This window comes from Rattus rattus, chromosome 14 (genome assembly GCF_011064425.1).
Source record: "Rattus rattus isolate New Zealand chromosome 14, Rrattus_CSIRO_v1, whole genome shotgun sequence".
NCBI classification, from domain to species: Eukaryota; Metazoa; Chordata; class Mammalia; order Rodentia; family Muridae; genus Rattus; species Rattus rattus.
The window spans coordinates 38,761,683-38,787,452 of NC_046167.1; the positions used below are offsets into that span (position 1 = coordinate 38,761,683).

At 39.9% G+C, this 25,770-nt stretch overlaps 1 protein-coding gene across 1 annotated transcript in view; it reads right to left on the minus strand.

The window, feature by feature from the left end:
- Aoah (acyloxyacyl hydrolase) overlaps positions 1–25,770 on the minus strand; it is a 222,352-nt gene that overhangs the window by 52,679 nt on the left and 143,903 nt on the right. The window contains exon 12 of the mRNA XM_032884823.1: positions 21,694–21,785. Within this exon, the coding sequence (XP_032740714.1) occupies positions 21,694–21,785 (92 nt within the window). The remainder of the gene's footprint in view (positions 1–21,693; positions 21,786–25,770) is intronic.

A 25,770-nucleotide genomic window follows, 5' to 3' on the forward strand; every position in this document is an offset into this window, starting at 1 on the left:
TTAGTGCCCTCCCTTCTCCTCCCCTGCCCTATCTCTTTCCATGTTTGAAGTGTTGTCAGATGTCTAACGATCTCGAGTTGTTTGATTATATTGCAACACTGGAACCTTCTGCATACTAGTCGCCTGGGGATGGGGCTGCTAAATCCATTTGCTGTATATTGTCTGTGGAATGAGCTGGGTGGGTCTGAGTGACTGTTTATCTTATGTTGGCCCGTGTGCAGGTCTGTTAGGTATTGTATTAATTACGATAATGATGTAGGAAACCAACCACTGTGCATGGCGGTATTCTCTAAGACAGTTCATGAACTGCTTAAGAGTGGAGAAACCAAACAAGCCAGCACCTCACGTGTGATGGCTTCTCTCTGCTGCTGACTGTGGGTTTATTGTAACAACCTTCTCCGAGTGTTTGTCTTTCCCATAGTGGTGGACCGTCACTACTACAAAAGCGGACCTCTCCTCTTCCCTAAATCGCTCGTTGGTGGGTATTTTATCACAGCACCAGAGACGAAACTAGAACTCTTGCTCTTAGTGTCCTTGGGACTCTCTTCTCATTACTTGGGAAGGTTGGTCTGGTCTGTAGTCATGACAATACATGCCAGATTGCTGTTGCGAGGGTTGAGTGGAGGAAGATTTTCCCAGTCCAGAGGCTGTTGACCTTAGGATCTCTGAAGGAAAAAATCTCTAGCCTTCTCCGAGGTGAGATAGCACAGTTGGCCACCTGTGTAGAGCTATGTGATTATAAGTGCTGCATTTTCAGTCAATGCCAATTATTTCTGCTTATAGATTTCACCTTCCTTTTTACAGCCACCTGTATAGATAATCCTCCAGTCCTGAGGAACTTTATAGTGTAAACTGGGATTGTGGGCCAACAGCCCCTCTCACCAGCTTGGAATGCAGCACTCCGGAATCTACCATGAGTCCCCTATTTGTGGTGTTTCTTTCTGGCTGCCAACAGTCTCTGGCTGTTGACTCTTCATATCCTTTTTGTCCTTGTGGATGAATTCATTTACTGTTCTTGGTGTAAAGCTTCTCGGGGAGAGAAGAGACTGCTTGTTTCGGAGCAGCCTGCTCATCCAGAAGCCTGAAATGAACACTGTGTGGTTTATGCCCTCTGCCTTGACTACTTTATTATACTTTGTGAAAACATATGGGAAGTGGACATTAGATGTGAGTTCAATGCTAAAATAATTTCACGGTCAATAAAGAGTGCTTATTTTCTCTGGGAAAGTAATTGTTACCAACATTTAGTCATAAATATATTTTTAATAATTCTAAAAATGAAATTTATGTACTGAAATATTGTTTTGTGCATGGCATATTCAGCTCATGGAGACAAAAAACATGGCTATTAACCTTAGAGATACAGTCATTTGTGGTGTTCATTATTAGAATACAGATATCTTTGGCAATCACTGATAGATTCATTAACATTATTGACTAAAATTAGCATCTATAATTTTTGGATTAAAGTCTTTATACTACATCCTGGGAGTATTTAAATAACAAGCAGTACTATCTTCTTTCATAGTCATTCCAATAAGTAATTTTCCTCATAAATTTGAGAAATTGAATTTCCCTGGAGTTTTGACAGATTTGGGGGTGGTGAAAACAATTTTCTGAAATGCCTACAAGTTAAGATTGCTGATGAGGAGTTTTCTTTATGCAGGGAGAGCTGAACTACAGTCTGAGAACAGTAACTAGGGTGCTAACCATGATGAAGCTAGACTACAAAGACTGTTCTCATTTCAAAGCTCTCGTCTTGTTCTGTGATGTTTGAGTGGATTCAGATACCCTGGTGTGAGCTTTTGTTCAGTTCTTTTTGTTTTATTATACTACAAAACCAAGGCTAGCGCACTAATAGAAGAGGTGATTGCTTCATGCCTTAATTTTGGTGTTGTCCCACATTTGACCTACTGCCTGCAGCACTGACTGGCATTCTCCACATGGTAACCAGGTGTAGAGAAGTACATCAAGATGCTTTTCTAGTCAGCTCCATGTACTGGATGGCCAGGCAGTGCTGGCTTTGTAGGGTCCCATTTTGGATTCTAGCACTAAATTAAGAATAGATACATGCAGAATAGAATGGTTTCCAGTTGCTTTCCCCAACATCTGCTCAAGTAACAAAATTACTTCTCCAAGAGACTTCCAGGAGCCCCCATTCCATTAAAATCAAACATACAAAGCCCCTCCTCCTCACTCTACCTCCATTCCCTGGGGACTACCTCTTGGTGCAATCCCAGGGTTGCCCTAGGTCTTTTCATGGACTCTCCCAGCCCTCCTTTCACTCCCATAGCCTATATCATTCTTTTTTGTCAGTTCCCAGCCCACAGAAATGTTTTCTACCAGGGACTCCCATGGCAACAACAGGTCAAGACATAGATGAGCACCTTAATTAACCCAGAGAAGTTTCTTCATGGGTACATAAAAAATTAACACAGAGACCAACAGCAAGACCGTGTACAGAGAGCAAGACACTTTGGAGCACTCAGTTCTGAATGGAATGTCTTCATCAAGCTCTTCCTCTCAAGGCTCAGGGTTCTATATAGAAGAGGAGATGGGAAGATTTTTAAGAGCAAGAGGTGATGAATGGCTCCAAGGAAAGTGTCTTCCAGACAGAACAGGACTGATATACATATAAACTTAAAGAAACTGTGAGGACACACTCAAGATTTGCACAGTTACAAGCCACAGGTCTTAGCAGTTTGAGGGGGAAGTATACTGACTCCTAACCAACAAGCTATTTGCAACTGATACTTGAGTATCAATTGCAAGAAAAATCAATTTTCTCGAGTGGAGTGTCACTCAGTATATCAATCACACTCCAGGGCAGCCCCAATGCCCAGGAATGGTTGCCCAACACTAAACAAACTCAAGTTTTGTAAACATTTTGTTTGTTTTTTTCTTTCTTTGTTTCTTTACTTTTCTTTCTTTTCCTTTGTCTTATTGGTCTTTTCACTATTAAATTTGCTTTTCAGCTCAATGAAGTTTTTTTATGTTTGTTTTTTGGTTTTTGTTTTTAAATTTCGAGAAAGAGAAAGAGAGAAAGAGATAAAATGAAAACACATAGTTATGTGAGTCAGGTGGTTGGGAGAACCTGGGAGGAACTGAAGGAGAGGAAAACATGATCAAAAAATATTGTATGAAACATTGCAATGAAAAAAACAAGTAAAACAATGTAAACTCAAGAATGAAACTCAATAATAATGCAGATAAAAGTACAGATTTATGTATGAAAATTATCTTGTATTGCTTTAAGTAGAGTTACTTAATGAAGGGAAAGAACAATTTCCCAAAATATTAGTTGCTCATCAGAGCTGTTTATCAAATATGATTTATCAAAATCAAGTGTGCTGAGCTTCAAGCAACAGCCATCTATCATGCACTGGTAATCTTTCTTATGCATTAATTATTTTTGAGAAATTCATATATGAAGACAGCATCTACATCTCTCCTGACTCTCCCCACTCCAACTCCTTCTGTGGCCCCTACCTCTCCCTCACAAATTCATGGTCTCTTCATTAATTATTATTGTTACATATATATGTAACATACTATATATACTATTATGTATAACAATATACTATATGTAATATAATACATATATGCACACACACATATAAAATACTGAGTCCATCTGCATTGCTTGTATGTACATGTGTCCATCAGTGAGCACTTGAGATTGGACAACCTTTATGAGAGCTCATAATTTTCAAAATTATGTAGTTGGTAGGCTTTACAGCTGGGTAAAAAAACCCAAAAGCTGTGCATTATCTAATAAACCCCTAGTCACAGGCATGGGAGACCTCCCATTGAGTTGTTCTTTAGAGGAATGCAAGGGCCTCCCATAACAAATAAGCTATTGCCATTGCCCTTGGCTGTTTCCCAGAACTTGAGGGTAGACCCTATTACTGAGGACACCACACACTTTAAACACAGACTTGGATGAACTGAGCTGAAACTGACCTGGAAGTCTGAGGACTGGCTCTCATAAGGAGGAGCTCTGCAGCTGCCAAGAGACAGGTAGTCTTGGACCATTTTGTATTCTTTCCACAAATACAAATAGGTTGGATGTAAATTTTGAGGTCATATTAAGTTAAATCATGGGGAATAAGTCCCAGAGATGACAGAGAAGGCTAGGAATAGACTGTGGAAGAGATAAAGGTCAATGTTTGATGTGAAGGCCAGGGTAGAGGAGTGAGTTAGGATAAAACTGGACAATTTGGAGACTATGCTGGCTGTATTGAGGAAGAGGCTTTTCTACTAGATAATTTTGGGGGAAAGGGTGGATCATTTATTATCGGATGTGGATGGAGGTCAGGCCACTAGGAGCTTAAGGAAAATGGATGAGAGAGCTTTACAAATTCTTCTTTTTCTTCCATACTAGTCACATCTCAGAATCCTCACTTTTCTTGCCGAATCACAGAGCCACCAAGATTCAGTCTTGGAGTAGTGTAGACATGGAGATATGACTTGTTGAGTATTCAGAGACTGGCAATGGGGTAATTAATTCTGCAGAGAAGAGAGGTGGCTACAGAGAGGAGATGCTGGGGTTCAGACAAGAAAAGATCAACAGATACATTTTGAGTTTGTATGTGGAATAGATTTTATGGGCCTTATATTCAATATTCATGAGCAGCTGGACTCAGAAAGACAGCATATCTATTAGATTAACTTCCCAGTAACATTTCTTTCTCCTCTACTGTTTTGTGAGTTGGGGAAGTTACAATTCTCATCACCCTGGCTTTTCTCCACCCCAGATTTAAACAATTTACACTACTATGTTTGTGGGATCACTAAAATATGATAAAAATGAGAGCATTAACAGTGTGGGTGCTTATGAACCTCATCCATGACAGAAAAGATTGTTTTAATCTAACAGTGTCTCTTAGAGGATGCTTCATGGAGCAGCAGCTTCTTAAGAAGCATATTTCTCTTAAGTACACAGTCCTACATTGTTGCATGTACATGTATTTAGGAAATATCTCACAACAGCAGCAAAGACAGATCAATAGACTATGTTGATTTTTAATATATACAAAGGTCTTGGGCATATTTAATGACCCATAGTCAATGAATATGTTTCTCTTTATTTAAACTAGAATTTCCAAAGCTTGCTTGAATTATGAAGATTTTTAGAAAAATGCACATAATGTTTAAGGAAGAAAACAAATAGCCAGGTGAAGAGATATCCTACAGAATGGGAGAGAAATCTTTGCTATGCATACACCTCAGAGGATTAACATATGGAATAAACAAAGACCTCAAAAAATTAAATATCGAAAAGTTAAACAAGCTCATTAAAAGAGGGTTAATGAAATGAGCAGATAGTTCTCAAAAGATGCAGTACAATGGTCAACACAGACGTAAACAATGTTCAACCTCACTAGCCATCAAAGGAATGCAAAAAAGAAAAGAGATATGAGATTCTATATCATCTTTGTCACATAAGAAAGTGCAAAATCTTCAAGCCTAAATGGGACATGTCTACCAAACCATCTCCTGCCAGGTTTAAGGGATCATTGCAGAAAGTGGAAAGATTGTAAAATCCACAGGTGATGGATGACTACCAGGAAACAGTATCCTCTGGAAACAACAGGGCAGCAGTGCATGTGCACTCACATCATTGTGACAGTATGCACACACTCTGCCCAAGCTCATGGAGAAGGGAGGTAAGCAGGAAGTTCCATCCAAAGTTGAAGATAGCCACTGTCAGAGGGAGGATATATATATATATATATATATATATATATATATATATATATATATATATGGAGAGAGAGAGAGAGAGAGAGAGAGAGAGAGAGAGAGAGAGAGAGAGAATAGCTCTTTTGATCACATTTGATCATACTCCAGTGGAAGGCCAAGTAAATATAATTAGCACAAATTAGACTCAAATTAAGTCAATCACAGAAGAACATATACTGTATCTTTTCTCTTATTATAGGTCCTAGACATCATAAATACATAAAATTACGTAAGTACTGAGGACGTAAAAATATTAATGAAATTGTCTGGGAGCAAAGGTGAGAAATGGAAGAAGGGAGAAGAAGGGGGAGAGTAGGTGTGCTATGGGCTGCTGTGCTTAAAATACATTATGCATGGTAATCACATTATACAACTCTGCATAACAAAATGAAACTATAAATACCACTTAAAAATGAAATTGCAAGCCTTTAATTCTAGCATTCAGGAGGTAAAGGCAAGTGTAGCTTTATGAGTTCAAGGCCAGTCTGGTTTACATAGCAAGTTCTGGGATAGACATAGCTACATAGTAATACCTTGTGTAAATAAAATACATGTAATGGCCTTTGTCATCTAATAGAATTAGTATTTCATAGAATAATTTTTGAAGAAAATTTGTGGATTCTGTGTTTGAACATTGGGATGCTTGAAAAGTCTCATGCTGTTGGCTATAAGAATTCTATTAAAGAATTTGGAGGATATTAATTTATTTTGATCACTGTGGGCTAAAAAGCACACCATTCTCTATAGAAGTTCAAAGAGAGGCATAATTTGTCTGATATTGACCTGATTCACCCTGTAACAAATATGCCCTTTCTTTTACTCTTTCTAGTTGGCCATTGAATTAGTAATTGTCCTTTAAACTCATTTCCTCACGTTTGCTGGTAACTATTCTCATACTGTTGGCTCAATGCTGCTAATTCTTACACAACATTGCTTATAGGATACACTTGGAAGTCCAGGGGTTAAAGAGATGCTGATTGACTTTGGCACAGCTCTCATTATGCAGCTGGTGATTCAGCTGAGCCTGTTTATGCTCCTTTTCCCTTGCCCTATCATTTTGCCTGAAATGCTAATTCCTGAAAATCTGGTTTGATTTGGACAATCTAAGAAAATGCATATGAAGGAGCTTTGTGACTATAAAGCATGCAACAAATGCAAAGTGATATAATGAACTGGGTGGGCAATTCCTTTTAATATTTATTTTTATAATTACTTTAAATTATGTGCACATGTGTATGTATATGTATTAGTATGTACATGTGAGTGCAGGGGTCCCCAGAGTCCAGAAGAGGTCATTGGACTCTCTGAAACTGGAGTTAGAGGAAGTCATGAGCTGCCAAATACTGGGTCTGGAATTTAATCTTAGGTTTTCTGCAAAAGTGGTCATTACTACTAACACTAACCCATCTCTCTATCCATAGGTTGGGATTTCTGAGTACCCACAGTATGGTAGACATTATTTCAGGTGCTTAGGCTACAAAATGAAGTTGTGTGATTTCAGCCTTTGAGATGCAGTGTCTGTGCAGAGGGCAGGTGGGCTTGAAGAAAATGAGTAGACAGCTATGATAAGTCAGGCGATGTTGACACTGGACACACAATAGAAGCCTGGATATTAGCCCAAAAGCTTGGAATACATGAAATACAATTCACAGATCATATGAAGTTGGAAGAAGGAAGACCAAAATGTGGATGCTTCAGTCCTTCTTAGAAGTGGGAACAAATTACTCATGGGAGGAAATACAGGGACAAAGAGTGGAGCAGACACTGAAGGAAAAGTCATCTAGAGACTGCCCCACCTGTGGATCCATCCCATATGCAGTCACCAAACCCAGTCACTATTGCTGATGCCAACAAGTGCTTGCTGACAGGAACCTGATATGGATGTCTCCTGAGAGCCTTACTGATATAGATGAGGATGCTTGCAGCTAACCATCAGTTTGACCACAGGGACCCCAATGGAGGAGTTAGAGAAAGGACTGAAGGAGCTGAAGGGATTTGCAACCAATAGGAAGAACAACAATATCAACCAACCAGACCCCCCAGAGCTCCCAGGTACTAAATCACCAACACATGGAGGGACCTGTGGCTCCAGCTGCATATGTAGCAGAGGATTGGGTTATCCAGCATCAATAGGAGGAGAAGCCCTTGGTCCTGTGAAGGCTCATATCCCCAGTGCAGGAGAATGTCATGGTGTTGAGGTGGGAGTGTGTAGGTGGTAGGGGAAACATTCTCACAGAACCAGGGCAAGGGGGGATGGGAGAGGGAGGAACTGGGAAAGGGGATAACATTTGAAATGTATATACATAAACTGTCCAATAAAAATAAAAAAAAATTAGAAGCTTAATGGGAGTCATCCAGTCGAATAGGAAGAGGCTACCTGGAGTTGATGCATGGCAGGGGGTAACCAATGGGGACGAAGGTAGGGCAGATGTTTATGGGAACATGCTCAAGCTCCCTCATAATCAAGAGACTGAAAATTAGAACAATAATGAAATATTGTTAGATTGGGAAAGCACTAAAAACAAAACAAAAAATAAAGAAAAACAAAAAACCAGCCAACCAACCAACCAAAAAATGAACCAAGACAAAAACTCAATATACTGTACTGTCAGAATGTGTGGAATCATGTTCTCACACATCTGTGAGAATATTAATTGGTAAATCCCAATTTGGAAGGCTCATGAAATTAATAATGCACATAGTTTGATTCAAACCTTCCCTATAGAAATCTTTGTGTGCATTTGTAAGGTGGCAGTACAGAATGCTCATGCAGATTACTGAGGATAATGCAAAAGAAAATGTCCTCAAAAGAAAGGAACCATACTATGAAGCATTATGTACTGTTAGAAAAAAATAAAGGAGGTTCAATGTGTTGTTAAAGAAAAACATAGTGTTTAGTATATTATATACGACATCATTTATGGAGAAATTGTAACAACACACTTACTTAATTGAGTACAAATGTCAGCACGGGAATAGCTTGAAAGCATCTGCATGGAATTGCATTATACCGATCTCAGCACTTCCTTCTAGGAGGAGGTAAAAGTCTTCATGCCAATTCACACATGAAGGGGTACTTTCATTTTTTACTCTCAGCAACTTTTTGTAAATCCAAATTGTATCATATTCTGAGTAACTAAGGGAAATTTATAAGTAAGTCAGGGTTAGGGGAGTAAGGGCAAGGATGTGCAGGATGTGGTAGGCCTCAGCTGGAGCCACAGCGCAGCTTCCCAGCTGGCACCTTGGTGTGCCCGGACTCTGCCCTTCTTGTCGTTGTTAGGGGTTCATTCCTAGCTCTGCCTTTCTTTCTGGCTTTCAGATCTACCTGTCACTACAAGAATGCTACAGAATTTCAGAGAGATGGACAGACAGACAGGCAGAGAGAGAGAGGGAGAGAGAGAGAGAGAGAGAGAGAGAGAGAGAGAGAGATCCTAATGTAAGATCCCCCCTCCAACTCTTACTCACTTTGTTTAGTATCAAAACTCAACCCGTCTGTGTTCATGATCGCCTCCCGACTTGTTCTCTCCAAGCAGCCTGTCCTCCCATCTCACCCTGATGGAATACCTGGACTCTGAGGGCCTCAGCACCCACTGTCCTACCCATCTGGTCTTCCTACACCCTCGCCTTCTTCCTAACAGCCAGGTGCTTCTTCCTGATAGCCAGGTCCTCAGAAGCACCTTCTCTACCTAAGGTCCTCTAAATTCCTTGCTAGTCCTGTGGGCTGTCCCTGCTCACTCTTCTGCTCCTAGATCATCTTCTGCTCCTGTGGTTGTCTTAACCTCTGTCCTCACTGCTTTGTTTCACTCTTGCCTTGGAGCATAGTCCTCCAAGTTTTGAGATCAGAGTCACGTACACTCTTAAAATGATTGAGGCTCCTGTCCAGAGTCGTTGGTATGCATTAGACCGGTCACTATTTGTGAGGACATTTGAAGGAACATTTACCTTTAATGATGTATAAATAACAATAATGAGTCCACTACATGCTGGCATAACTTCTGTTTGTTTTATATGTTTGCCGATGTCTTTCCTGGCTAGCTTGGTAGACAATCACTGGATTCATTGCTTCCAGCTCTCCATAGCTATCCAGTCATTATTTGTGCAAGTCTATGGAGAAATTCTGGCCCAGCGTATGTGCAGCTGGAAGTGGAGCTGCAGTTTAATATGTATTTTAGAAAATTGTGGATAAACATTTGAATTTTGCATCACCACTTAACAAGTGGTAGTTTCTTACAGATTGGTCAAGTGAAATGTGTAATACGAAATTACATTAGTGAGCCTTTTCTACCATATCCCATTAAAATGCTTTGGCCTATTTTGTAGTTTTAATGATCTTTTACCCCTGTTAAGATTTTACACATTATATTGTGGTTATCTGGAAAAATATTGACTCACCGAGTTATAAAAATATTATAAATAATGCTACATTTCATGATATCTTTAAGAAATTTTATTTTTCAATATTGTCACATATCTCATTAAGTAAAGTCTAAATATTAGGACTCAGGCACCTCTTAGGAAAAAATACACATTTTCTGTAATTAAGTTTTTTCTTTTAAGTTAAAATTTTATGACTAACAGCTAATATTGTTAGGAATTTTTTGAAGTGACCTGCTTATTTAATTTATTTTAGTTTAAATGTTTGCCATATATCCAAGTCTGAAAATCATAGTTCATTATACAGTCATTTTTCTTTTTTTTTTAAAAAAATTGTTTTCTTTTTTGGGGACAAGGTTTCTCTATTTAATGCTGACTGTCCTGGAACTCACTACAGGCTAGCCTTGAATACATAGAATTCACTTACCTCTGATTCCTGGGATTAAAGTACCACACATCCAGCAAGATGGAAAGATCTCCCATGCTCATGGATTGGCAGGATTAATATAGTAAAAATGGCCATTTTACCAAAAGCGATCTACAGATTCAATGCAATCCCCATCAAAATACCAATCCAATTCTTCAAAGAGTTAGACAGAACAATTTGCAAATTCATCTGGAATAACAAAAAAACCCAGGATAGCTAAAACTATCCTCAACAATAAAAAGGACTTCAGGGGAATCGCTATCCCTGAACTCAAGCAGTATTACAGAGCCATAGTGATAAAAACTGCATGAAGCCATTGGTACAGAGACAGACAGATAGACCAATGGAATAGAATTGAAGACCCAGAAATGAACCCACACACCTATGGTCACTTGATTTTTTGACAAAAGGAGCCCAAACCATCCAATGGAAAAAAGATAGCATTTTCAGCAAATGGTGCTGGTTCAACTGGAGGTCAACATGTAGAAGAATGCAGATCGATCCATGCTTATCACCCTGTACAAAGCTTAAGTCCAAGTGGATCAAGGACCTCCACATCAAACCAGACACCTCAAACTAATAGAAGAAAAACTAGGAAGCATCTGGAACACATGGGCACTGGAAAAAATTTCCTGAACAAAACACCAATGGCTTATGCTCTAAGATCAAGAATCGACAAATGGGATCTCATAAAACTACAAAGCTTCTGTAAGGCAAAGGACACTGTGGTCAGGACAAAACGGCAACCAACAGATTGGGAAAAGATCTTTACCAATCCTACAACAGATAGAGGCCTTATATCCAAAATATACAAAGAACTCAAAAAGTTAGACCGCAGGGAGACAAATAACCCTATTAAAAAATGGGGTTCAGAGCTAAACAAAGAATTCACAGCTGAGGAATGCCGAATGGCTGAGAAACACCTAAAGAAATGTTCAACATCTTTAGTCATCAGGGAAATGCAAATCAAAACAACCCTGAGATTTCACCTCACACCAGTGAGAATGGCTAAGATCAAAAACTCAGGTGACAGCAAATGCTGGCGAGGATGTGGAGAAAGAGGAACACTCCTCCATTGTTGGTGGGGTTGCAGACTGGTACAACCATTCTGGAAATCAGTCTGGAGGTTTCTCAGAAAATTGGACATTGAACTGCCTGAGGATCCAGCTATACCTCTCTTGGGCATATACCCAAAAGATGCCCCAACATATAAAAAAAGACACGTGCTCCACTATGTTCATCGCAGCCTTATTTATAATAGCCAGAAGCTGGAAAGAACCCAGATGCCCTTCAACAGAGGAATGGATACAGAAAATGTGGTACATCTACACAATGGAATATTACTCAGCTATCAAAAACAACGAGTTTATGAAATTCGTAGGCAAATGGTTGGAACTGGAAAATATCATCCTGAGTGAGCTAACCCAATCACAAAAAGACATACATGGTATGCACTCACTGATAAGTGGCTATTAGCCCAAATGCTTGAATTACCCTAGTTGCCTAGAACAAATGAAACTCAAGACGGATGATCAAAATGTGAATGCTTCACTCCTTCTTTAAAAGGGGAACAAGAATACCCTTGGCAGGGAAGAGAGAGGCAAAGATTAAAACAGAGACTGAAGAACACCCATTCAGAGCCTGCCCCACATGTGGCCCATACATATAGAGCCACCCAATTAGACAAGATGGATGAAGCAAAGAAGTGCAGACCGACAGGAGCCGGATGTAGATCGATCCTGAGAGACACAGCCAGAATACAGCAAATACAGAGGCGAATGCCAGCAGCAAACCACTGAACTGAGAACGGGACCCCCGTTGAAGGAATCAGAGAATGAACTGGAAGAGCTTGAAGGGGCTTGAGACCCCATATGTACAACAATGCCAAGCAACCAGAGCTTCCAGGGACTAAGCTACTACCTAAAGACTATACATGGACTGACCCTGGACTCTGACCTCATAGGTAGCAATGAATATCCTAGTAAGAGCACCAGTGGAAGGGAAAGCCCTGGGTCCTGCTAAGACTGAACCCCCAGTGAACTAGACTGTCGGGGGAGGGCGGCAATGGGGGGGGTGGGGGGGAACACCCATAAGGAAGGGGGGGAAGGGATGTTTGCCTGGAAACCGGGAAAGGGAATAACACTCGAAATGTACATAAGAAATACTCAAGTTAAAAAAAAAAAAAAAAAAAAAAAAAGAAATGGGGTTCTATGAAAAGTAAATTCATCTCTCGGCTTACTTGCATGTATGCTTTCCTTTAGACACTAACACCCTTTATGTAGTAGAAGTCCTCGTCCATCTTTACGTTTTTATCAGATTAGATGATAAAAATCATAAAATAGCACTGCAGTTTTACTGCTCCACAGATGATTTTGTTTTTGCTTTTGAGACTTGGTCTCATGTATCTCAGGCTAGCCTTGAAATCACTGTAAGGCCAAAGATGACTTCGCACTTCAGATCTTCTTGAGCACTGGAAGTACAGGTGTGCACCACCATGCCCAGTTTATGTGGAACAGGAGATCAAACCCAGGGCTTGATGATTGCTAGGCAAGCACTTTACCAACAAAACCAAGTCTCCAGCCCCATAGGTGACATTTTTATGGGAACACAAGACCCTCGTGTCCTAAATGGGGGAGTGCAGGTTAGAGAACACAATGGCTTTGAATGTGACTGGCTGGTGCAGGGTTCACTCTTAGACATTGCTGGATTTTACCTCCCATTGATTTGAAACATCTGTACAATGGCTACATGGCAGAGGCAAGTTCTAAGACTGTTGTGAAAGTAGGTTGTACCTTATGACCCCTGTAATAGGTCCTAGCAACCACAGGCCACAGTTGGAGAATTGCTGCTTCTGAAACATGCCCATCAGTCACACAACACAAATGGCCAGTTCCACGGATAATCATTTGTTTAAACATATGAGTATAATAATGACAGGGCTAATCATTTGCAGTGGTATCACTTGTAATTTGTGAATAATAGACTTAATAAGGTTATTAAACCCATTAGTGTTTAGTGCCTACCTGTCTTTCTTTCTTTCTTTCTTTTTTAACCATGAAATTAGGTTAACAAATTTTAGTTGTAAATCCCTACTCTCCAATTTTACTCCCCAAGTGACCTGGTTTAGAGTGATGCATCTTTTTTTCATAATTGCTCTTTCCTTTAATGTCTGTGGAATGGAGAGAATAAATAACCTTTAACTCTAAGATTCTAGGACACCTCTCATTTTAAAAAGTGTTTTTGGATGGCACGATTATAACAATGGCTTTCTCTGCTTTGTTCTAAGCATTTACTGCATCTCTAATTTAATATAGTAAACTTAAGCCAGAAGCAGAGGGGACAACATTTAAACTAGACAACTTGGTCTGGTTTGATTAATTTATACTGACCTCATTCTTTGTGATGGAGTCTTGCTATGGTCTTAGGTGTGCCATCCTTCTGCCACCATACCCCAGTTCTGGGTTTAAGGGTGTCTGCCACCACACCTAATGTGTGGCCTTTCTTCTTACCACTCTAGCTTGAGTCTGATATTTGTTAATTGGTTTTAAAGTTTTATGACTTTTGAAAATTTTTATTTCCTCTCTCTCTCTCTCTCTCTCTCTCTCTCTCTCTCTCTCTCTCTCTGTGTGTGTGTGTGTGTGTGTGTGTATGTAAGTTCTGAGATAAGATCTCTCACTGGAACCTGGGGATTATTAGGTTAAGTTGGCTGGCCAGTGAGCATTAGGAATTTGCCTTCCCCACAGAATTACAAGCACGCACCACCACACCCAGGGAGTAGGGAGGTCTGGTGGAGTTGGGGGTGGGGTGGGGACATCCTTTTGGAGATTGGGGGGAAGGTATGGGATGTGGAACAGTTTGAGGGTGGACTGGGAGGGGGATAAAGTCTGGACTGTAAAAAAAAAAAGAGAGAGAGATTAAAGAATAAAATTTTTAAAAAAGGACGGGCTGGTTAAGACTTGAAGAAGACGTGTGTAGAAGTCTCTTTCCTCGAGAAGTGCCCAGGAAGGGCTGAAGCCCTTACATACAGCGGGATCCCGTCATTACTGAACTTGCATGCTGGGAGAACTCCAGCCCAACTCAGCTTTATCACACAGCAGAGGCCAAGAGGGCAGCATTTCCATCCTGGGAAAGAGATACAGAGGAGCACCCTGCAACAGTGAGTGAATTCAGGCTTTGTTGCACTCTGCTATGGGTGGTTGGGGATTTTAGATGTTGCTTTCAAATGAGAACCCCCCACCCCACTAGTGGATGTTTTGGTGTTGCTTTTCATCCTAATGATAGGATACCTCCCCCCTAAACTGGGTTTGAAAGTTATCTGAACTTGGGTAGTCTTTTTTTATCTTTATACTTTCTGTTCACACTTTTAATTCTCCTTTCCACAGTCAAGCTGCCAACTTCTGCAGTTGTCTTATCCTGTTTACATAACTTGTTCTTGAATCACACTTGAGAAAAAAAGAAAAATCACATTATTCTAAGGTCAATTGCTTCCTGAATTTCTGAAGTGTGGGCCAGGGGAGCAGATATTGTTATTAGCAACACAATTAAAGGAACTCAAAATTCATAAGACTCAGGGGTCATGTTTGGGTTTGAGGTATGTCAGGGCTATCATTTGTCTTGAGCTATGACAGACAATGTTCTGAGAGGGTGAAGCAGTTGGCAAAGAAGGGAAGGACAGGAGCCAGCTTCTCCTATGAGCTGCATGTGTGTGCTTTTAAGAGGTAGTTGTTAAATATGATCATACTCATGCTGCAAGGCTGATCGGAGATGCCAGAGAGCACATTCCTGAGGTCCAGCTGAGTGCGGAACTCTAGCAGGTCTGTCCTAAGTGCTCAAACTATACCTCCCACTGGTCTATACTATTTTTTGCTCTTTAATTTTCTTTCTTTCTTCCTTTGTTTCTTTGTTTCTTTCTTTCTTTTTTCTTTTTTTCTTTCTTTTTTTTTTTTTTTTGTGGTGCTAGTTTTCAGACACAGTGTCACTGTCTGCTTTCTATTGCTGTGGGTAAACACTGACCAAATGCAGCTTGGGGAGGAAAGAGTCACAGTCCTCTGAGGGAAGCCTAGATAGGAACTCCAGGCAGGAATCTTGAGGCAGGAACTGAAGCAGAGACCATGGAGGGATGTTGCTTCCTGGCTTTCCCTCCATAACCATCTCAGCCTTTTTTTTTTTTTACAACTCAGAATTATCTGCCCAGGAATGGCACTGAGCCCCTGAGCCCTAACAGCAGGCTGGGACTTTCTACATCAATGAAGAAAATGTCTGCTTATAGGCAATCTAATGGAAAAATTTTACCAATTGAGGTTCCCTCTTCCCAGACAACTCTAGCTTGTGCCAAGATGACAAAATATCAGCCAGCTCTCTCAGAAACTTGTACATTCTAGGTAAATGAGTGACCATACATTAATTTGTTTTGAATATTTTATATGCTCTTTAAACATTTCTATAATAATAAAACAAACAGTCCAAAGGCTGGAGACATTGCTCAGAAGTTAAGAGCACTGGCTGCTTGTCCAGAGGACCCTAGTTTAATTCCCAGCAACCACATGGCAGCTCACAACTATTTATAACTCCAGTTCTAGGATATCTGACACTCTCACACAAATATACATGCAAGCAAAACATGAATGCACATAAAAATTAAAAAAGGAATTATCAAAAAAATTTAAAAATGTTCTTTCCCATTTTCTCTTCTATTAGATTCATCATAATAGTTTTCTAGCATAGATTATCTGCAAGCATAAGCAGCATGATCGCCTTTAAGATGGTTTAATAGTAATGCCATTCATGAGGGGTGTATTGAATGGTGATACACACAGAGAGTGTCAGCTTTTAATGTTTCTCCTTAATGGAGGAATCCATTGTAACTGAGACTCCAAGCAGAGAATTTTCTTTTTAATAAATAAGAGTTAGCCTGTTTATCATTTTAGCTGAATGACAGGAACCACAGGTGTAGTGCTTAGGAACAGCTAGTGAAAAGATAGCTAGAGGACCCACCGTGCACAGAGGCACAAGTTTAAAGCACAAGAATAGCCAGCTGTGCAGTGTGTCTTCCACTGCCTTAGAAATATGACAGACAACACATAGAATCCCACTGAGCAAGGAGCCCAAGCAGACAGGTTTTCATAGATAACAATACTGAGAACAAGGATGACTTTAACACAAGTCACAGCTGGGTGGCATTTCTAGAATGAAATGTTGCTATGGGTTTAATGTGTTCCAAGAAAGTTCATGGACTAAAAACTTAATCCCCCAAATCATTTGTTGATGGTATTTGGAGAAGGTGCTTTATGGAGATAACTAGGGTTGGTAAAGCCACGAGAATAGACATGCTGTGGTAGAATCAGTGGCTTTATAAGAAGAGGAAGAGACAATTGAGTTACTAGGTTGCCTGGGACCAGTCATGTGATATCCTCCCTTGCCACATAAGAACACAATAAGAAGGCCACTGAAGCTGGCTCCCTTGCCTTGGACTTCCTGGCCTCCTAAATGATGAGAAATAAGTATATTTTAGAAGAGGATGGAAAAATAAGGGACTGGAATAGAGGATTAAGTGGGGAGGGGAAAGGAAAAAGGGGATAAGAGAGAGACTGCAAGGAGAAATAGCTAAAATTAAGCCAAATAATGAAGAGACAGAGCTTCAGCTGGCTATCTCGTCACGAAATGAAGCGTTCAGAACCGGGACTGGGTACATCTTGTTGAGTTCTTGGCCAAAAGTGTCCCAGGCAAACCTCGAACAACATAGACTTTTCCTAGAATATAGGTTGCTCCCCAGAAACTGACAGCAAGGCCCCATTACTGAAGATAACATGGAAGCAATTCATCGAACATGCAGAATTCAAGTTGGAGCCTACAGAGAATTTTTACTTCTATATTCTAGAGTCTTTGGTAAACAGAGGTACTTTGCACACTATGAAGAACCAGCCTGCCTCGATTTTAGGCTTAAAAGCCATCTTATAGTAAAGATAAAACTGGGTTCATTCCTGTTTATGATTAAATCCCTGTTCCGCAAGGTTTGGGTCCTCCATGTAACGTTAACTACAACTGATTCTGTATTGCATGTTCTAGGAATGACAATTATTGTTTCAAAAAGTTGTTTATAACCATTTTGTAACCCTATGTCTGTTTCAAAAGGTGATAAAGGTTATCTGAGCACCTATAAATACCTTGCTATAACTACCTGTTGAGATTACCTTGTTTTGACCAGCTGTTTGGGGTCTGTGTGCTCTTGTAATCTTGCCTAATTTCTCCATGTGGAAATCCCCTACCACTGAGTTATAAAAGCCTTGTCTTCCTTGATGACTCCCCTATTTCTGATTTCACTGTTGATTTTAATATTGTTTGAATATTAACAAGACCCCATTATCTCCATTGTTCAGCTTGTAGACTTGTTTCCAAAGTCTTGGCATTTGTACTTGTATTTCTCAGGTAAAAAAAGATTTATGTTCCTATGGTATAGACTGTTTTTCAAACCAATAGACCATAAAGACGTTCTGAAAACAAGGTTGATTTGACTTGAAAAAAGTAGCTTTCCAAAATGACTTTCCACAATGATATTAAAAAACTAAGAGTGTGTTTATACTAAATGTTAATCACAAAACTTTCACTTCTGTTAAGTTTTGCTTTGCTTGCAAAAGTCATGAAGGACATGTATAAGAATTCACTGAACTGAGAACAGGACCCCTGTTGATGGAATCAGAGAAAGAACTGGAAGAGCTTGAAGGAGCTCGAGACCCCATATGTACAGCAATGCCAACCAACCAGAGTTTCCAGGGACTAAGCCACTACCCAAAGACTATACATGGACTGACCCTGGACTCTGACCTCGTGGGTTGCAATGAATATCCTAAATAAGAGCACCAGTGGAAGGGGAAGCCCTGGGTCCTGCTAAGACTGAACCCCTAGTGAACTAGACTGTTGGGAGAGGGCAGCAATGGGGAGGGTGGGGAGGGAACACCCATAAGGAAGGGAGGGGGAGGGGATGTTTGCCGGAAACAGGAAAGGGAATAACATTGAAATGTATATAAGAAATACTCAAGTTAATAATAAAAAAAAAAAAAAAAATTCCTCTGCTATAGCTTGGATGCCAATTCATCCTCCTACTAAGGGGGACTGTAAGCTTGACCTTGCCAAAAAAAGTTTGCCTTGCAACATCTTGGTGTTAGTTCATGACTTTTGATACCATAACATTCCTCACATCCTAGGCTGACGACTCAAACCCTGGTTTAGGGAGAGGTATCCTGTGTACACAAATAAAATAGCTTGCTTTAATTGTTTGACCATGTTGATTTAGGTTAGTGGTGTTTCTCTCTCATTCTTTGGGATTAACAAGTACCAGTGGAGAAATGTAAATATCAATCAGGTCACAAACCTTTAATCTACAATGGTGTCCTGCCTGCAAGATGTTCTGATACGATGATGTCACAAAGCTTGTTGGAGTAACCAACCAATATCTGGTCCACTCTATGAGATGGAACTCATACATAACACTGCTTGGGTAACCAAGAACCTGAGACTAGTAGCCCAGAGACATAGGGTGAAACCAAATACTACTGTCCTAAAAATAAACAAGTAAGACAAAACAAAACAAAATGTAGTATCATTTGTGTAGTTAGATTTAGGAAAAGTAACTGCTAGTGTGTTTGAGTTATATGTGGAAGGAGATGAGGAAACAGGTTTATACATTTTCCTGGAACTGAAGGCAGGAACCCAGAAGCAGGAACTGAAGTAGAGGCCATAGAGGAATGTCACATACTGGCTTGTTCCTCACGGTTTGCGTAGTTTGCTTTCTGCCCAGGGGTAGCATCTGATGGCTAGCTCCACAGAAAGTTTTAAAAATGGCTTCATTTCACATTCTGAGTGGGTCTAGTTTTGGGGTGCGTCACAAATCTCCCAGTCAGCATGGAGACAATATGCACAAAGTGAAGTGTGAAACTTGAGTCGTACCATCTTTGCAGGATCTGGGTCAAGACTTGCAGAGACTGACTGCCAAAGACTGAGCTCCTTGTTTACTCTTCTTACACATTCAAGCATAGCAAGAGTTTTGAAAAATGTTTTAACATGGCAATTTTATCACAATAAAGCTTTAGGCTGAGTTACAGAGAAACTCTTTAGCAAGACAACAACGTACCTGTGACCTTTACAATAAGGAAGAATCCTATTGCCTGAGAAGCATAAGGATAGATTGTAGAGGTGGAAGATGAAAAGCACATGGGATCTCTTTCATAGGGATAGGTTCTAGTCACCACGAGACAAAGCTCAGTATTAGGCACTAAAAATTGCTCAGGATATTGGAGGAAACAGGTGGAGCTGGCTCTGTAGAATAGCAAAGGATCACCAGGCTTTTTGACTGCTTTTTACTGGCAGTCAGGTGACCAGGATTCATTTCCTTCCATTGAAGAAGATAAGACAGAATAATTAAGAATTTTGGTTTCTCCAACGCCTCTCTAAGCTGTACTTCCTACAGGTTTAGTAAAGATGTAAACTTTAATGTTAAACTTAATGCTAAACATCAGCCTGTCATTTCCTTCTTGGCAACTTCCTGAGGTTAAAAGATGGCTGAAATTTACAGTATTTCTCTAAGAATTAAAATTTGCATGTGAAGGATGAGAAACCCAATCAGTTCTTTCTGTTATTAACACACAAAGTGCAACTAAGGAAAATTTCCATGTATTTCCATACTCACATAACTGGACTGAGTTGTGCTTTACTTACTTTTCCCAAGACCATATAGTCAGAGTGACTGGCTGGAGAAACTCACATTCATGCACACAGGATGAAAGTAGTATGCATGGTGGGAGTTCTGAATTGGGGGCCCTTCCTGCCTTACCCACTTGTATTAGCTGTGTGACCTTGGTAAGCTTCGTAATATGCCTACCTTAACTTTAGATCCTTAACTGCAAAATGAAAGAAACAGGATATTTCTTATACTTACGTTATGTGTCATAAGGGTTAATTTTTATTAGCACCATTTACTAATTTTTAGAAATTCTACATGGATGACAAGAACTAGCTTTAAAAACAGTTAAGTTTGACAGTGAAGCAAATTGAAAAGACAACTCTGCATTTCTTATCTTCACAGAAAGGTCTTATAGAATCATGAGTGTGTTTTCTTAAAAGTTGGTTATATTTTCTGGTTTCCTGTCTTTTGGAGACTGGGCTCCTTGCCTTGGACCTCAAGAAGTTATTGATCACTTTTATGAGCACTTTCCCACTGAGCTCTGGGGCCAAACCTGCATTGGTGTATCTACCTTGTGCTGTCATTATATTCTTCTTGTCTCATCTACCTTGTTATTGTAGTTGACTGTAGCAAAGATCAAAACTCCTAAGGTATCCATGTCTGATTGGTGATAAGTGTTTAATGAGTATTTTTTTAAGTGAATGAATACAGGTAATAAACATATTACTTAAAAGAAGTGATAATTTTTGTCAAACCAAAAAATTACTTGTTAAAACTATAAATGGCAGACTCTTGAAATATACTGTTTTCCCTTTGGATAAATGAGTCATGTTCACATTTATCCTCCTATTATTACCACACCCTGACTTCTGGTACCCTCTGGCTCTCTGGGCTGTTGCCTGAGCTTGAAATGGCTGCCATTGCTCACCCTTCTCTTCTATTTACATAGAATTTTCTCAACATGGCAATATTCCCTATGATTATTGCCAATTGTAAATATTGGCATGTTGGGAGAGATGTTACATCTCGTACACACTTTGGGTTCTCAGTCAACATCCATAATACATAGCAAACTGACTTATTGGATATGGCCTGTTTTCAAATTCAGAACACTGAAACTAGGATAATTCACAGAAGCATGACTTCCCAATTAATTTTATCTATTATTTTTGTTACTATTAGTTTCTTGAATCAAACGTCAAGTAAACTGTTGTTTCTGAAGTCAGAAAAATTCACTGATGTGTTTGAATATTTTCTACAGAATGGAAATTGTAGTCCCCAGTAGGGATATTCCCTCCTCAAAGTAGACCAGACCCTGTTGCAGTGGGTGAACCATGTCACTGGCAGGTTTTGTATGTGTCATAATTTCCATTTCAATATCTTGGAAGCAAGCTCCAGATCCACTTCTCTCCTTATACAGGTGAACTACAGCATGAGGGTGTGCACACAGTATGGGAGTGTGCCAACATACCCACTCGTGGAGTCCAGAAATCCAGTAACACCAGAGAGTTGGGGCCAGTTGAGCTCATCAGTAAGCGCTGATGGCAAGTTGGAGAAGGATTTCTAAAGGAAAAAATAATAAAGCAGCAATTAGCCAATCGACACTTTATTTCTGCACTTAAAGAAGATGGTTCACCTGTGCCTGCCATCTGAGAGTCCACAATAGTCAGAATCACTAGCTGCCATTGGTCCTGTGGAGCAAGAGGAGCACGTGATGTCCCACACAACTGAGAGACATGCTTTGGGACAGGAAGCCTTCCAACATCTTTTAGTTGAGAAGATCAAAAAATTGACAGTTTAAAAAGTAATTGCCCTGAAAAATAATAGTAAAAGTCAAGCAAGAATGTCCCTACTCAATAAGGTGATGCATCTGATCCTGGGAGTCTAAAGCACTTCTGAGAATCAGATTGTGGCTTCTTTCCTCATAAGATTCAATGTGGCCCACTGTGGGAATTGGAAACAAAGTGTGCTGTCTTTTCCATCAGAGGGTTAAACAAGACAGAACTCTACTTTAAAAATTACAAAGAAACCACAGCAAATATTCAAATTCTTCCCTCATAGGCACATTTTGAAATCAATATATGTGCTCAAGGCTGCATGCCATTCTTTTTGGCTGCACTTCTTTGAGTTAGCCAACCACATAAGAGTGTGAGGTCAAGTTCTGACCACTCAGAGTGACGCCCAGGACTTCTCTGAACTAGGAATAAAAATTGCTGTTGGATGCACTTGCCTGCTTGATTTGGCATGGCTATATTTCTGCAGAACTAAAGCTTTTCTCTAGCCAAAATACTTTAGGTTTTGTAGTCATTTTCTAGTGACCCATGATTCATTTCTCTCACTGTCATTTCTATAGATTTTCATACCTGCTGTCATGTGAATATGGTTTGTAACCTCTGAAACTCACATTTGAATCGAATCCCTAGGGTGAGGCATCTAGAAAACAAAACAGCCGGACAGACTATGGTGTATAGAGGTAAAATTTTCAGGAGGTAACTGGGGTCTGATAAGGCCTCTAGGGAGGAATGCTGTCAACTGTATAAGTAGGGGCACACACACGGTCATCATAGAGTCACACACACATATGCTCTTGATCATCATGTGATGTTTCACACCACCTCAGCACGCACCATTACTACAGGTAGCCACTAGACCTTGAGCCTCCAGAGACAGAAGCTAAAATCAACTTCTTTACAGTGTAGCTTGTCTGCAGAGCAGTTATTAGCAATAGAGAACCAACGTATGCTCCCTTGTGGCTATTGCAACATGTTGAGAGCATGTGGTCTGGAGTGTTGATACAGCAATGTTCATTTGAGTCACATTTCTACTGTTGGTGTGAACTTGAGGAAGAAAATGGCGTCCAGGTATGACTGCTCATTAGTCCTTTAAAAACGGCTTCTAGCATAAATCCTTCTAGGGACCTAATTTCTAGAAAATGCTTACCTAAACAGGTATTGGAAGCATACTATGTTGATTGTTTTACCAAAATTACCAAGTTACAAACAGGTGTTTACGTACAGCCATGAGCCTGTCTTGTGTTGCATATTTCTTGTGTTGCATCCTGACATTTACCTCAAGGCAGTTTCCAGTGCAATGTGTAGAGGTGGGGTTGGAGTGGGGGTGGGGTGGGAGAGGAAGGGCATGGCCAAGAAAGGTTGACTTCTTGACATATACCTGGCCTGATTGTGAGTTATCATTTTTAGAGGCACAGAAATGAATTCTTTGAGGCTTTGAGGCTATCTCAGAGGAGCATGAAATCCCTAACTAAAACTTTGATGCCCTTTGGTGCTTTGCTGGCACACTTTCTTCTCTACTGTTGTATTACTGTGATTCAGCTACTCTACGTTACGGTTTTATTTCTTCTACCACCGTGGAACAAAACCTTCCTCTGCCTGCTGTGTTTTCCCACTATATCTTTTTGCTTACAATGTATGTTTGCTGTTGGATTTGAGAATATTCAATTTTGCTAGAATTGAATTGCACGAAAGGCAAATAGAATGCATAAAGCTCTTAAGCTGTATTAAGCAGAAATATGGGTAAGCAAATGGCTTGTGAGATATATGTAGAATTTATGAGCTGGTTACCCATAGGTTTGTTAAAAATTAAGAGCTGTATATACTACTCTACTCCTTTACTCTCTCACCCATTTCTGTGCCCATAAAGTGGTGACTCCAACTTGGAAACTCCAATGGAACTAATGGAGCTGCTCTTTCTTCTAAAGGAAGAAATGAGATGAGAAGTTTGCTACCATAGGGAGACCTGTCTAGTACTCTGTCTTAAAATAACAGTGAAGGAGAAGGGTATTCTGAAAAGTGCCAGCAATGGAAGGGCTTTATTCTAGGAACCAGATCTGTCTTCCATGTCTGGTTCTACAAATGCAACACAACTCTATGATATGAATAGGATGATAGCATGAGGCATGGCTTCCATACTTCATGTGGGCACTATTCTGTCAAGTGATGGAGGAAGAGGACACATTGAGGGGAAGTGTGGGATGGATAGAGAAATGGCAGTTCATAGCGTTTTTGGAGCTGGGATCTTCAAGGCCCCAACATTCCCTCCACTCATTTCTCTGAAGAACTGGGCCTCAACTACTTGCATAGTCTCTGAAATCTTTGCTCGTATGCAAGAAGCTCAATCTGCTCTGAGGTCGCTCAATTAGCATTAAGCTGTGATACACAGCAGCTGGTGCTGAATCTCAGCTGGAACCCCAGTGCTTTTGCTTTCCGTAGTCCAGACTAGATGCACCCATTTAACCTCGGTGATGTGAATTACTTCAAAATAATGCAGAGATATGTTTTCCTCATTGAATGTTTTAGATTTCACTTGTGGCAATTTGGCAAGGCCTGGGCGTTTCTCCAGAAGCTTGTCAGGAAGATGATAGCAGTTCCTCAGGTTCAATATGTACTGATTAAGCAAAGGAATGGGGTAGCCAACTGAAGGACCAACACAGTGCAAAGCATGTGCTTAGGATGGGCTACCCCTTTTGAAGAAGATCATCCCAGACTTCAAAAGATGTAGTTTCTTGTTAGATAACAGAAACCATTTCAGTAGTTCAACAGCAGCCTCCACAGATTCCCCCCACCCCCTGCCTTCTTAAGTAAATTTGGTAGAAAAACATGAAAGAAAAAGCCATTAATAACAAATGTGTGAAAGTCCTTAACAAAAAGAGAACATTTAAATCATATTAAGCACTAAAAGTCACATTCATGCAACATTATACCCAAGACATTTTCAGCAGGATAACCACAAATGGATGGCATGCCTCATCAAATCCTGCTTATTTCTCATGAGCATTGATGCTCTCAAAAGTTTCCTAAATGTATCTTAAATCATATATGTGAAAAGACTATATTTACCAAGAAAAATTACAGTTTAAAGAACGCATGATGCTCAGTGAGAATCAGGCAAATTATTGCCCTGGTTGGAGTTTTCCTCTGTGTTTTCCAAAGACATGACTGAACTTATATATCATAATTGACATCCGTCTACTACTTTGTGTAGTAGTTTCATTTAACAATGTTTTGTGTGTGTTTTCACATATTGAGAAAAGCACTGTTTTATTTTTAATAATCATTAAAAATACAATAATTTGGATTCACGACTAGTTTTTAAAGAGTATTGAGCTCCTTTGAGCTCCTTAGAGCTTTGCCAAGTGCGAACAATGACATCAATCGCATGCTATCTGCTCTTTTAATCTTCCAATGTCAGAGGAAGCTTTCTAGTGGTATTTGGTTTCCTGACTGGTTTTCCGCATCCTGCAAGACCACAGGCAGCTTTCACAGTGTGTTCTGTTTCCTAACGTGCCTACTGGGTTAGACCAGATTATTTGAATATAGCAATATGAGATATGACTGTACTCTTTTCAAATAGTACATTATCATTTGAAGGGATATGCAGGTAACCATTATCAGAAAAGGATATAAAAGTATCAGTTAAATAGGTCATTTGTATTTACTTACCAGGAATGAAACTGTTAAAGAATACAAAGAGGGATTGTTTCTTTAGAAAAATATAAGTAGCTGTTGTGTTGGTGTTTTGATAACAGAAC